The sequence below is a fragment of the Delphinus delphis genome, chromosome 10 (genome assembly GCF_949987515.2).
Source record: "Delphinus delphis chromosome 10, mDelDel1.2, whole genome shotgun sequence".
NCBI lineage: Eukaryota > Metazoa > Chordata > Mammalia > Artiodactyla > Delphinidae > Delphinus > Delphinus delphis.
The window spans coordinates 42,446,534-42,461,638 of NC_082692.2; the positions used below are offsets into that span (position 1 = coordinate 42,446,534).

The 15,105-nt window shown below is 37.7% G+C and overlaps 1 protein-coding gene across 3 annotated transcripts in view; it reads left to right on the top strand.

Annotated features, from left to right (window-relative positions):
* FAM83B (family with sequence similarity 83 member B) overlaps positions 1-15,105 on the top strand; it is an 86,430-nt gene that overhangs the window by 64,742 nt on the left and 6,583 nt on the right. For all 3 annotated transcript variants that reach the window (XM_060022058.1, XM_060022057.1, XM_060022059.1), the window contains 2 exons: positions 4,232-4,396; positions 5,085-5,209. In XM_060022058.1, coding sequence (XP_059878041.1) covers positions 4,232-4,396; positions 5,085-5,209 — 290 coding nt within the window. The remainder of the gene's footprint in view (positions 1-4,231; positions 4,397-5,084; positions 5,210-15,105) is intronic.

A 15,105-nucleotide genomic window follows, 5' to 3' on the forward strand; every position in this document is an offset into this window, starting at 1 on the left:
TTTAATGAATGCCATTTAATGTAACTGGTTTCTGTATTGACTTATGAAATCAATTAATATACCTTTTGAAAAGCCTTGTACTAATCAGGTATATCATTTTTATTTCATTATATATAGTCATTGTGGTTATTTCTACAGCACAGTGTGATTTAGTTAACTAGCTGGGAGTATAACACCTTCAGATCAGGTTTGGCATACCTCATTTCTAGTTATCATTCCTTTCCATGAATGTAACCCACCATTAAATTAAAAAAAAAAAAGGCTACATTTTATTTTGCCTTTCTTGGCACAGCTGAAATTTTCTGTAGACTTTATATAAGTTTTCAAGATATCTACTGGGTGCTGGGAACCAGAAATCCTGATAAGGTACCTGACTCCATTGACATCACATAAATTTGTCAAAGATGTGTAATCTGGTCTCCCAGATCCTGATGCATTGCATTATCTGTCATACAAGAGGGACTGTCATTTGTTCTACCTTTTATGTGCTAGAATCTTCCATTGACTGAGTGACTTCAATTACTTTTTAGAAACAAAACCCTTTATTTATCTGGTCAAGAGTTTTTGTTCATTTCCAAAGTCTCAAGTAATTTGTTACAGGAGACTATCAGACAAATTAAAAATAAATTCTTTAGATATACTGATTATTTTTTTACAAAGAATACCATGTAGTATAATAATGTTTCTTTATTTTAAAAAATTCCTTTCTAGTTAAAAAAAAAATAGTGCTAGACTGCTCCAGACATACGTTTTTAAAAGTTATTTTGTAAAATAAGTTTATAAAATGGACATTTTCATTTCTTTATCTCAATGTCCATACACTATCACATCACTCATTATTGTATATAAATGCATTCATTAATAATTGTGGATGTGACTGAAAGTTTTTCACATGTTCTATTTTATAGAGAATATGCACAAGATACAGGTGAGGCTATTCTAACTAGCTTCTCGCTTCTCCTGCCACATCATACCATTTATAAGGAAAGGATCACATGAGGCCATTAGAGTGATTGAAATTGTTCTTCCTAAAGAAAATCTGATTGAAATATATTTCACTGGTAGCTTAAAGAACGTCATCATCTTGTATAAATTGAACATGGCCCAGTATTTTGTTCTAACATCTTATTGGATTAAATAATATATTATCCATGACCTTCTTCATGTTCTAACATACTTGCAATGTATCCAGTATATTATCCTAGCTGTTGTTGCCATGTGTCTATTCCCAGGGCATTTCTTTCCTTCTCATTTCTTGACAATTTTTGTTCCTTGGTGAGAGAGAATAGCTCTCAACCACATTGACTGGTTTGATTTTAAATTTATGACTTGGTGGGTCCTTAATGCCACTCTGTAGTCACACTATATTCTGTAGTCCGTTCCCTCTTCTACCCTCCTAGCTGACTACTTAACCGCCTTTCCTCATACCGCTAACGTGTCTTCCATAATCCAAGGTCTTCTCAGTTGAAGACCTTGCCTCCCATTTCACTGAGAAAGTGGCTTTATTCCGAGGAGAACATCCATAGCCCCTCCACCACATCTGTACTTCCACCAGCACCTGCACCTTGTACCTAGCCTTCTGGCTTGGTAGTACAATGATCTTTTGAAGATCCTTATTCCCTGTGCTCTAATTATTTTTTGCACTAGATCCTGTCTTTTATTTCCTGCTCAAAGGCCTTCCTCCAGAAATCCCTTGTTTCCCCATCCCACCTCCCACCATCTCTTGCATCACTGATTTTTACTCTTTACTGGAGCATTTCATTAGCACACAGACCTGCTGTTATTTCTCTCACCTTAAAACAAAACAAAAAATACAACTTCTCTTGACCCAGCTTTACCCACAGCTACTGCTCTATTTTTCTGCTTCTCATTGTAGTCAGATTACTCAAAAAGAGTTACCTATACCTGCAGATAACTTTCAGTATCTGAGGTTAATAAATACTTGGTGTGGGAGGATCCCTGAGACAGTTTGAGGCTGTGAAACAAATCCAGTGTTTAGAAGAAAATGATAGATAATTCTACTTAATGAGTACACAGACTAATTATTGTAATGAAATATGTTTAATTAAAAAGAAGTCTGCTTTCTAATAATTATACTGACTGTATACCAGTTTGGAAAACCACAAAGATTGATAAAGACAATACACATAAAGGTTGCAGGGAAAGTTTACACAAGGAGGATAAATAAGTGTGTTTATAACTGTCGTTTAAAGTTAGCATTCTATATAGCACTCCTAGGCTCTTTTAATATACTTTGTCCTCTCAAACCCTATTAAACCCCTCCCAAGAAAGCTTTTGCTCTCACCACTCCACTAAAACTACACTGTGAAGTCATCAATTACCTGTATATTACTAAATCCGATGAATGCTTAATCCTCATGTTACTTGGCCTTGCAGTAGGGTATGACACTCTTGAGGACACCCTTCTTCTTGATACCCTGTCTTAACTTGCCTCTCAGGATGTCCCTTCTTTTAGACTTCCTTTGCTAGCCCCTCTTGTACTAGATCTCCTAACTATTCATCCAGTCTCCCTGGATGACTTGGATTTAATTGTCATCTCTACACTACAACACCCAGTTGACAGCTCTGGCCTAGACCTCCCTACTCAGTATTCCACTTGAATATCCAAGTCCCTCAAACTTAACTTGCCTTTTCAGTTTTTTACCTAAAATTTAGTGTAGCTGTACCCTCCCCTATCTCAGCTCTGTCCTTCAGGTTGGTGAGCTGAAAAATCTTAGAATCATCCTCTTTTTCCCCCTCTTTCTCCCACATCCCATATTCAGTCCATCTAGAAGTCCTTTTGGCTCAAAATATCCAGCGCTGACGATTTCTCGTCATCACTGATAGTGGCTGGTACCAGGACTGTCTGGTCCTGGCCACCATCACCTCCCACTGGAATTGCTCCAATAGTTCTAACTGGCCTCCCTGCTTCCACCCTGCCTTCCAGCCTTAAAGTCTGTTCTTAAACAAAGAAAAGCCTGAAAAATCCTTTTCTAACATAAGTGAGACCATATTATTACTTCAATAATAACCCTCAACAGCTTACACTCTTATTCAGGAAAAACCACTGAAGGCTTTTTAATGCCTTCAAGGTGTTGTGATTAGTTTCTCCCTTTCTTGTTTCATTTCTGCCCTTTCAGTTTCTTGAACCTGATATAGGACCTTTGCATTGCTGGGTCCCCCTGCCTGGGACATGCTTCCTCAGGATATCCATCTTGAGGACTTCCTCAAAGGACATTTTCTCAGAGAGGCTTACCCTGAAAACCCCAAACCCCTACTTCTCAATTTCCAGGGAACTGTGATTTCCCCTTATCCTGCTCTAATTTTTTCCCAAAAAACATCATCTTATAGCTTATCACATAATTTACCTCTTCTCTGTATTGCTTGTGGTTTCTTCCCCCACTTTGTAAGCTTCACAAAGGGCAGGGATTCTGTCCTTCTCATCTGGCATATAGTCAGTCAAATGATTTCCCTTTCTTTCAGCATCATTTCACTCCTGCTGCTTCTCAAAGGGAATAATGGTTCTGTTTCCAACAGTTAACTTGGACTCTCTCCATTTTAGGGGCCTGTTCCTTAGGATATTTCTCTCTGCATTTACCTTTTTAATCATATCTTTTTGTCCATTTTGTTTTCTTTTACTTGTTCTGTCTGCTAAGCTAATTTTAAGCATATGTATTTAATTTTCTGGTCTTCAAGTCTTCTTATCCCCTTTCTTATCTTTGGTCCTTTCTTAGCTATATTTCTATTTCTAGAAGATTTTTTTTCTCTGTCCTAGTTCTCCAATACTTTTATTCTTAACTAGTTACAGAAATCTTGCTTTTCCCTTGAAATATTTCCCATGAAAACTGTAGCACCAATTTCTACCCTCTATCTGTCCCTCTAATGTCCCCTCCATTCACCCTACAGGCAACCTAGATTGCCATGATTTGGATCTGCCCTTCACTCAACATTCTACTGAAATGAAGATTCCCTTTGACTTAAAGCTAGTATGAAATTACTTAGTGTTACAAATATGTATATAGTTTGTTTATTTTCAATATACTTTTCTATCTTCTATTTTAGAAAACTGCAAAAATATTTGTGTATACATTTATATATATGTGTATATATATATATATTTATTATGCATTGAACTATTTTCTATTTTGTCCAGTTTTTCCTGAAAGCAAGCAATTTCTAGATCTTTCTCTATTGGGTATCTAAAATTGTTTCATATTCTTATCTTTAACAGGTCATTGCTTTAGTGATGGATATATTTACAGACGTGGACATTTTCAAAGAAATAGTGGAGGCATCAACTCGAGGGATATCTGTGTACATTCTGCTTGATGAGTCAAACTTTAATCATTTCCTAAGTATGACTGAGAAACAGGGCTGTCAAGTTCAACGTCTCAGAGTAAATATTTCATGCTTTGTTTTGTTTTCTTCAACTATTTTATCTTTATCTCAGTCATTGAATGTAAGGCATGTTAAGTTATATTACTCTAAATGTACACCATATATTTAAGATGCTGACCACAGAAGGGGTCCCTTGTACTCTTCAGACTGTGACTTCACCACCTTCGTGATGGTTTTATAGGATGCTTTTCTTGATGGTGGGGCACTTAAGCTTTTGAGTTAACTTTGCTGCCAGTCATAATTAATTTACAACCTTGAAATGACTGGCATGAGTGATAATCTTTCATTCAGCAGATATTGCTTGTCACAATCATTTAGCATAGTGTTTTCAGTGATGTTTGACTTATTAAAAGACAGGTGGATTTTACTCTTAGTTATTTTGTTATCATGCTACTATAACCTGAAAGGGGCTCTTGCAGTAGGACCCTAAGTGACTTATAGAACCATCCTGTGTAAATGATGTAAGTTATGTTAAAATATATTATTTTAAGTGACCATGTTCCTTCTTTTTTGGGTGGTGTTTTAAAATGTGCTTTTCACTATATTTGTTTTTGTTGTTATATGTTTTAAAAAATTATTTCATGTGTACTTTTTTGGTTACTAAGTTTTTACGATGACATATTTTACTTTTCAAGATATCCCCTTTCTAGCCATAATTTTTACTTTATATTTACATGCAATTCTAGAATATTCGAGTGCGGACAGTAAAAGGCCAAGATTATCTTTCCAAAACAGGAGCAAAATTTCATGGAAAAATGGAACAAAAATTTTTGTTAATTGACTGCCAGAAAGTTATGTATGGTTCCTACAGGTAAGATCATTGTGTTTACCTCCAGTATTATCAATCATTTACAGAATTTATGAGTTTAAAGTTTTAATGTAATCTGTTTAGTTATTTCTTAAAAATAAAAGAAGAACCCTTGCATGAAAAGCTTGGGAACTTGAATTTCAGTTCTGGCTGTGAAGTCATTGTGCAAGTCACATAACTTCCTTGGGCTTCAAGTTCTTCCTCCCCAAAATGAGAGCATTGACTTATATCTCAGGTTTCCTAAAGCTCTATATGCTAAAAGTGTTTTTGTTCCTTATGAAAACAGTATGAATCATAATAATTGTTCATAAAAATAGAAGCTATCACATTGAAGAACCTGCCTAATGGATTGCTCTTATTTTAGTATTATTGAGACTCTAATGATTATCATGTTGTCATCATAAGACTACTGAAAAATCATTGAAGAGTCTGGCTGTAAAAATGCCATGGTAGACACTAGGCAAGATTTTTCAGCCCCAGATCTACTCTCTGGCATCTTTCTAGGGTACCACTGCTGGAGTATATCTACTTCTATTCTAGCTTGGCTCTTATGTTTCACTCACAGTCCTTAAAACTTCTCTGCAAGGCAGTTGTTTTTATCTACATTTGATAAATGATGAAATGGAAGTTCTAGAAGGTTCAGTGACTTGCCCAAAACATCACAGTTAAGGGCCAAAAGACAGTTCGGGTCTGGCAACCCAGTCTAGGTCCAGCTGATTCCAGAGTTTAAGTGCTGCCTTCAAACTCCCTTATAAATTCCAGGCATTGGTCCTGAATGGGATAACACAGTAAGGCTACATCAATAGGCAGATAAAAACACCAAAAACACGTGAACTGGAGAGGGGGAAGATGGCGGAAGAGTAAGACTCGGAGATCACCTTCCTCCCCACAGATACATCAGAAATACATCTACACATGGAACAACTCCTACAGAACACATCCTGAACGCTGGCAGAAGACCTCAGACCTCCCAAAAGGCAAGAAAGTCCCCACGTACCAGGGTAGGGCAAAAGAAAAAAGAATAAACAGAGACAAAAGAACAGGGACAGGACCTACACCAGTGGGAGGGAGCTGTGAAGCAGGAAATGTTTCCACGCACTAGAAGCCCCTTCGCAGAGACTGCGGATGGTGGAGGGGGGAAGCTGCGGAGCCACGGAGGAGGGCACAGTAACAGGGGTGCGGAGGGTAAAGCAGAGAGGTTCCCGCACAGAGGATCGGTGCCAACCGGCACCCAACGGCCCGAGACTTGTCTGCTCACGCACTGGGGCGGGCGGGGCTGGGAGCTGAGGCTTGGGCTTCCGTTGGAGCGCAGGGAGAGGACTGGCGGCATGAACACAGCCTGAAGGGGTTAGTGCACCACGGCTAGCCGGGAGGGAGTCCGGGAAAATGTCTGGACATGCCAAAGAGGCAAAAGACTTTTACTTCCCTCTTTGTTTCCTGGTGCGCGAGGAGAGGCGATTAAGAACAATGCTTAAAGGAACTCCAGAGACGGGCGCGAGCCATGGCTAACAGTGCGGACCCCAGAGATGGGCATGAGACGCTAAGGCTGCTGCTGCCACCACCAGGAAACCTGTGTGCGAGCACAGGTCACTATCCACACACCCCTTCCGGGGAGGCTGTGCAGCCCGCCACAACCAGGGTCCCGGGATCCAGGTACAACTTACACGGGAGAACGCACGGCGTGCCTCAGGCTGGTGCAACGTCCCACTGGCCTCTGACGCCGCAGGCTCGCCCCGCATCGTACCCCTCCCTCCACCCGGCCTGAGTGAGCCAGAGGCACCGAATCAACGGCTCCTTTAACCCCATCCTGTCTGAGTGAAAAACAGACACCCGCCGGCGACCTACATGCAGAGGCGAGGCCAAATCCAAAGCTGAAACCCGGGAGCTGTGCGAACAAAGAAGAGAAAGGGAAATCTCTCCCAGCAGCCTCAGAAGCAGCGGATTAATGGTCCACAATCAACTTGATGTACCCTGCATCTGTGGAATACATGAATAGACAATGAATCATCCCGAATTGAGGAGGTGGACTTTGAGAGCAAGATTTATTATTTTTTCGCCTTTTCCCCTTTTTGTGAGTGTGTATGCATACGCTTCTGTGTGACATTGTGTCTATATAGCTTTCCTTTCACTATTTATCCTAGAGTTCTATCCATCGGGTTTTTTGTTTGTTTGTTTGTTTTCTAATTTTTAAAAAAAGTTTTTCTTAATAATTATTTTTTATTTTAATAACTTTATTTTATCTTACTTTATTTTATTTTATCCTCTAATTTCTTTCTTTCTTTCTTTCTTTCTTCTTTCTTTCTACTTTTTCTCCCTTTTATTCTGAGCCGTGTGGATGAAAGGCTCTTGGTGCTGCAGCCAGGAGTCAGTGCTGTGCCTCTGAGGTGGGAGAGCAACTTCAGGACACTGGTCCACAAGAGACCTCCCAGTTCCACGTAATATCAAACAGCAAAAATCTCCCAGAGATCTCCATCTCAATACCAGCACTCAGCTTCACTCAATGACCAGCAAGCTACAGTGCTGGACACCCTATGCCAAAAAACTAGCAAGACAGGAACACAAACGCACCCATTAGCAGAGGGCTGCCTAAAATCATGATAAGTCCACAGACACCCCAAAACACACCACTAGACATGGACCTGGCCACCAGAAAGACAAGATCCAGCCTCATCCACCAGAACACAGGCACTAGTCCCCTCCACCAGGAAGCCTACACAACCCACTGACCCAAATTTAGCCAGTGGGGACAGACACCCAAAAACAACGGAAACTACGAACCTGCAGCCTGCAAAAAGGAGACCCCAAACACAGTAAGATAAGCAAAATGAGAAGACAGAAAAACACACAGCAGATGAAGGAGCAAGATAAAAACCCACCAGACCTAAGAAATGAAGAGGAAATAGGCAGTCTACCTGAAAAAGAATTCATAATAATGATACTAAAGATGATGCAAAATCTTGGAAATACAACAGAGGAAATGCAAGAAACATTTAACAAGGACCTAGAAGAACAAAAGATGAAACAAGCAATGATGAACAACACAAAAAATGAAATTAAAAAATACTCTGGAAGGGATCAATGGCAGAATAACTGAAGCAGAAGAATGGATAAGTGACCTGGAAGATAAAATAGTGGAAATGACTACTGCAGAGCAAAATAAAGAAAAAAGAATGAAGAGAACTGAGGACAGTCTCAGAGACCTCTGGGACAACATTAAACACACCAACATTTGAATTATAGGGGTTCCAGAAGAAGAAGAGAAAAAGAAAGGGAATGAGAAAATATTTGAAGAGATTATAGATGGAAACTTCCCTAATATGGGAAAGGAAATATTTAATCAAGTCCAGGAAACACACAGAGTCCCATACAGGATAAATCCAAGGAGAAACACGCCAAGACACATATTAATCAAACTGTCAAAAATTAAATACAAAGAAAACATATTAAAAGCAGCAAGGGAAAAACAACAAATAACACACACGGGAATCCCCATAAGGTTAAGAGCTGATCTTTCAGCAGAAACTCTGCAACCCAGAGGGACTGGCAGGACATATTTAAAGTGATGAAGGAGAAAAACCTACAACCAAGTTTACTCTACCCAGCAAGGATTGCATTCAGATTTGATAGAGAAATTAAACCTTTACAGACAAGCAAAAGCTGAGAGAGTTCAGCACCACCAAACCAGCTTTACAACAAATGCTAAAGGATCTTCTCCAGGCAAGAAACACAAGAGAAGGAAAAGGGCTACAATAACAAACCCAAAACAATTTAGAAAATGGGAATAGGAACATACATATCGATAATTACCTTAAATGTAAATGGATTAAAGGCTCCCACCAAAAGACACAGACTGGATGAATGGATACAAAAACAAGAACCATATATATGCTGTCTACAAGAGACCCACTTCAGACCTAGAGACACATACAGACTGAAAGTGAGGGGATGGAAAAAGATATTCCATGCAAATGGAAACCAAAAGAAAGCTGGAGTAGCAATTCTCATATCAGACAAAATAGACTTTAAAATAAAGACTACTAGAAGACACAAAGAAGGACACTACTAATGATCAAGGGATCGATCCAAGAAGAAGATATAACAATTGTAAATATTTATGCACCGGATGTAGGGGCACCTCAATACATCAGGCAACTACTAACAGCCATAAAAGGGGAAATCGACAGTAACACATTCATAGTAGGGGACTTTAACACCCCACTTTCACCAATGGACAAATCATCCAAAATGAAAATAAATAAGGAAACACAAGCTTTAAATGATACATTAAACAAGATGGACTTAATTGATATTTTTAGGACATTCCATCCAAAAACAACAGAATACTCATTTTTCTCAAGTGCTCATGGAACATTCTCCAGGATACATCATATCTTGGGTCACAAATCAAGCCTTGGTAAATTTAAGAAGACCGAAATTGTATCAAGTATCTTTTCCAACCACAACGCTATGAGACTAGATACCAATTACAGGAAAAGATCTGTGAAAAATACAAACATATGGAGGCTAAACAATACACTACTTAATAACGAAGTGATCACTGAAGAAATCAAAGAGGAAATCAAAAAGTACCTAGAAACAAATGACAATGTAGACACGACGACCCAAAACCTATGGGATGCAGCAAAAGCAGTTCTAAGAGGGAAGTTTATAGCAATACAATCCTACCTTAAGAAACAGGACACATCTTGAATAAACAACCTAACCTTGCACCTAAAGCAATTAGAGAAAGAAGAACAACAACAACAAAAAAAAACCCCAAAGTTAGCAGAAGGAAAGAAATCATAAAAATCAGGTCAGAAATAAATGAAAAAGACATGAAGGAAATGATAGCAAAGATCAATAAAACTAAAAGATGATTCTTTGAGAAGATAAACAAAATTGATAAACCATTAGCCAGACTCATCAAGAAAAAAAGGGTAAAGACTCAAATCAATTGTGTTAGAAATGAAGAAGAAGTAACACCTGACACTGCAGAAATACAGAAGATCATGAGAGATTACTACAAGCACCTCTATGCCAATAAAATGGACAACCTAGAAGAAATGGACAAATTCTTAGAAATGCACAACCTGCCAAGACTGAATCAGGAAGAAATAGAAAATATGAACGGAACAATCACAAGCACTGAAATTGAAACTGTGATTAAAAATCTTCCAACAAACAAAAGCCCAGGACCAGATGGCTTCACAGGCGAATTCTATCAAACATTAAGAGAAGAGCTAACACCTACCCTTCTCAAACTCTTCCAAGATATAGCAGAGGGTGGATCACTCCCAAACTCATTCTTCGAGGCCACCATAACCCTGATATCAAAATCACACAAGGATGCCACAAAGAAAGAAAACTACAGGCCAATATCACTGATGAACATAGATGCAAAAATCCTCAACAAAATACTAGCAAACAGAATCCAACAGCACATTAAAAGGATCATACACCATGATCAAGTGGGATTTCTTCCAGGAATGCAAGGATTCTTCAATATATGCAAATCAATCAACGTGATACACCATATTAACAAATTGAAGGAGAAAAACCATATGATCATCTCAATAGATGCAGAGGAAGCTTTCGACAAAATTCAACACCTATTTATGATAAAAACCCTGCAGAAAGTAGGCATAGAGGGAACTTTCCTCAACATAATAAAGGCCATATATGACAAACCCACAGCCAACATCGTCCTCAGTGGTGAAAAACTGAAAGCATTTCCACTAAGATCAGGAACAAGAAAAGTTTGCCCACGCTCACCACTCTTATTTAACATAGTTGTGGAAGTTTTAGCCACAACAATCAGAGAAGAAAAAGAAATAAAAGGAATCCAAATCGGAAAAGAAGAAGTAAAGCTGTCACTGTTTGCAGATGACATGATACTACTATACATAGAGAATCCTAAAGATGCTACCAGAAAACTACTAGAGCTAATCAATGAATTTGGTAGAGTAGCAGGATACAAAATTAATGCACAGAAGTCTCTGGCATTCCTATACGCTAATGATGAAAAATCTGAAAGTGAAATCAAGAAAACACTCCCATTTACCACTGCAACAAAAAGAATAAAATATTTAGGAATAAACCTACTGAAGGAGACAAAAGACCTGTATGCAGAAAATTATAAGACACTGCTGAAAGAAATTAAAGATGATACAAATAGATGGGGAGGTAGACCATGTTCTTGGATTGGAAGAATCAACGTTGTGAAAATGACTATACTATCCAAAGCAATCCACAGATTCAATGCAATCCCTATCAAACTAACACTGGCATTTTTCACCAAAATACAACAAAAAATTTCACAATTTGTATCAAAACACATAAGAACCCGAATAGCCAAAGCAATCTTTAGAACGAAAAACAGAGCTGGAGGAATCAGGCTCCCTGACTTCAGACTATACTACAAAGCTACAGTAATCAAGACAGCATGGTACTGGCAAAAAAACAGAAAGATAGATCTATGGAACAGGATAGAAAGCCCAGAGATAAACCCACACACATATGGTCACCTTATCTTTGATCAATGAGGCAGGAATGTACAGTGGAGAAAGGACAGCCTCTTCAATAAGTGGTGCTGGGAAAACTGGACAGGTAGATGTAAAAGTATGAGATTAGAACACTCCCTAACCCCATACCCAAAAATAAGCTCAAAATGGATTAAAAACTTAAATATAAGGCCAGAAACTATCAAACTCTTAGAGGAAAACATAGGCAGAACACTCTGTGACATAAATCACAACAAGATCCTTTTTAACCCACTTCCTGGAGAAATGGAAATAAAAATAAACAAATGGGATCTAATGAAACCTCAAAGCTTTTGCACAGCAAAGGAAACCATAAACAAGACCAAAAGACAACCCTCAGAATGGGAGAAAATATTTGCAAATGAGGCAACTGACAAAGGATTAATCTCCAAAATTTACAAGCCGCTCATGCAGCTCAATAACAAAAAATACAAACAACCTAATCCAAAAAATGGGCAGAAAACCTAAATAGACATTTCTCCAAAGATATACAGGTTGCCAACAAACACATGAAAGAATGCTCAATATCATTAATCATTAGAGAAATGCAAATCAAAACTACAATGAGATATCATCTCACACCAGTCAGAATGGCCATCATCAAAAAATCTAGAAACAATAAATGCTGGAGAGGGTGTGGAGAAAACGGAACACTCTTGCACTGCTGGTGGGAATGTGAATTGGTACAGCCACTATGGAGAACAATATGGAGGTTCCTTAAAAAAACTACAAATAGAACTACCATATGACCCAGCAATCCCACTACTGAGCATATACCCTGAGAAAACCATAATTCAAAAAGTGTCATGTACCAAAATGTTCATTGAAGCTCTATTTACAATAGCCAGGAGATGGAAACAACCTAAGTGTCCATCATCAGATGAATGGGTAAAGAAGATGTGGCACATATATACAATGGAATATTATTCAGCCATAAAAAGAAACGAAATTGAGTTATTTGTAGTGATTTGGATGGACCTAGAATCTGTCATACAGAGTGAAGTAAGTCAGAAAGAGAAAGACAAATACCGTATGCTAACACATATATATGGAATCTAAGAAAAAAGAAAAAATGTCATGAAGAACCTATGGTAAGACGGGAATAAAGACACAGACCTACTAGAGAATGCCCTTGAGGATACAGGGAGGGGGTAGGGTAAGCTGTGACAAAGTGAGAGAGTGGCATGGACATATATACACTACCAAACATAGAATAGATAGCTAGTGGGAAGCAGCTGCATAGCACAGGGAGATCAACTCGGTGCTTGTGACCACCTAGAGGGTTGGGATAGGGAGGGTAGTAGGCAGGGAGAAGCAAGAGGGAAGAGATATGGGAACATATGTATATGTATAACTGATTCACTTTTTTATAAAGCAGAAACTAACAAACCATTGTAAAGCAATTATACTGCAATAATGATGTAAAAAAAAATCAATCATATAATTCATCATGATAACAGACCAGGAAAAAAAAAAAAAAAGAACACGTGAAGTCCTAGGTCACTTAATACTAAAGCCTGCAGGAAACAGCCAGGAGAGCTGTGGATGTCAACAGGACAATGTGAGGGCAAATTTTGCCTCTTCTCTTAAGAACTTAAAAAGTCCAGAAGAAGGAGGCAACTCATTGAATAGGGTGGCCGTGGACAAGTTACTTAACTTGGTTGCCCTTTAGTTTCCTCCTCTCTAAAAGGAAGATAATAATAGAACCTACTTTGTGTCGTAAGAATTAAATGAGTTAATTCATCCAAAGCCCCTAATGTCAACTGCTATTTTAGGCCTGTTTTAACTGTTAATATTTGCTAAATTTCTCTTTGAGCTCAGGGACCCTATATTGAAAATCCTTTTTGGAATTTTAAAAGAAAATGTGTTAAGAGCAGAAGTTACAACTAGTGCTTGAAATTAATGAATTCTTTTAAAGACTCATTATTTGTGTTTCTATTTAGTCAGACCCACTTGTTTTTAGAGGGGTTTTAATTGAAATTTTAATTAAAATAGGAGTTCACTTGACTTATAAAATGGTGTTTATTATTCTCATCATAATGAGTACTTTCTATTTTTATTATTTAACTTGACTTTGAAGATTATCTTCAACAATAAATTCACATCAATTTTGTCTTACTAGGTATTAACAGGTGATATCTGTTGAGATGACTGTAAATGAGCTACTTTAAAATTGGTGTTGGAAAAAACAAACAAACAAACAGCAACAGAAACTCTTTATCTTCTTATCTATATCATAAGCCAGAGGCAAAATTTAAGTTGCTGTTTGTGTAAGTGAATATGGAATACATAGGACCACAGATTATTAAAATTCATCAAAACAATTATCTAACAACTCTACTCTCTTTATTATTTCATGTTAATTTTAAATATACTTCTTTTAAAAAAATTGATGGTTTTCAGCCCTTGTCATTTTTGTTTTTTTCTGACTAATAATTACGGATTTTTCTTATTGTTACCAAATATAAGAGGATCTGGTGGAACTGTTATGAACCAGTCTTTGTAGAAACTGGTTAAAAATGTACTCTCCCTTTTAGGTAAAAGCAGCCTTTATCTCTGCTGTTCTAGTATTGCCATTGTTTTCCTTGTAGGCAAATTCAGAATGCCTTCTTCTTTAATTCAAATTTCTTAGCCATAAAACTTCTTGAAATGCTAAATGCTCAACATTTCTAGAGAGGTCTGGCATCTGTACTCACCATGTCACACACTGTGTGACAGCTCACATGTGACAAGGACAGTTTTATCAGGAAAACACAACAGGTGTTTTGCTACATCTTGATACTAACAATGAAGAGATAAAACACATAATTTTTTATCAATGTTTGTAAATCAGATTTTGAATTGGATACCCTCATTTGAAATTGTCATAGGAAAACCTGGAAGTTATACACTGCTGTTTATGATATTTTATGTATTTTAGATTATTGTTCTGCACATTCTTTTAATATTTCCATCTGCCCTCTGTTATTATCTTCCCTGTATAAACAGTAAGCTCCTTTATTGTGGAGAATGGCTCTGTCTCCTCTTTCTTTCGTATAAACCCCATTATATCATGTACATTTTTTGAGACATAGCATATTAGCAATGGCCTTTTCAACTCAGTTACTCTCTATGTTACATTATCAAGATTTTCTAAAATAAGATGTTAAATTATATATGAAACTTCAAGATAACTGTTGCCTCTAAACTTCAGGAGAGAGATTTGAAGTTCCACAAAGTACTATAAAGTAATTACAAACTTCAATCCCCTAGCAGTTGTATTCTACATGGAAAGGTCTTAATTGGCATTCTGATTGGCATGGTTTGTAAGTACTGAATTTACTGTATATACTTAGTGAAGTGAAGGATGCCCTTAGTGGC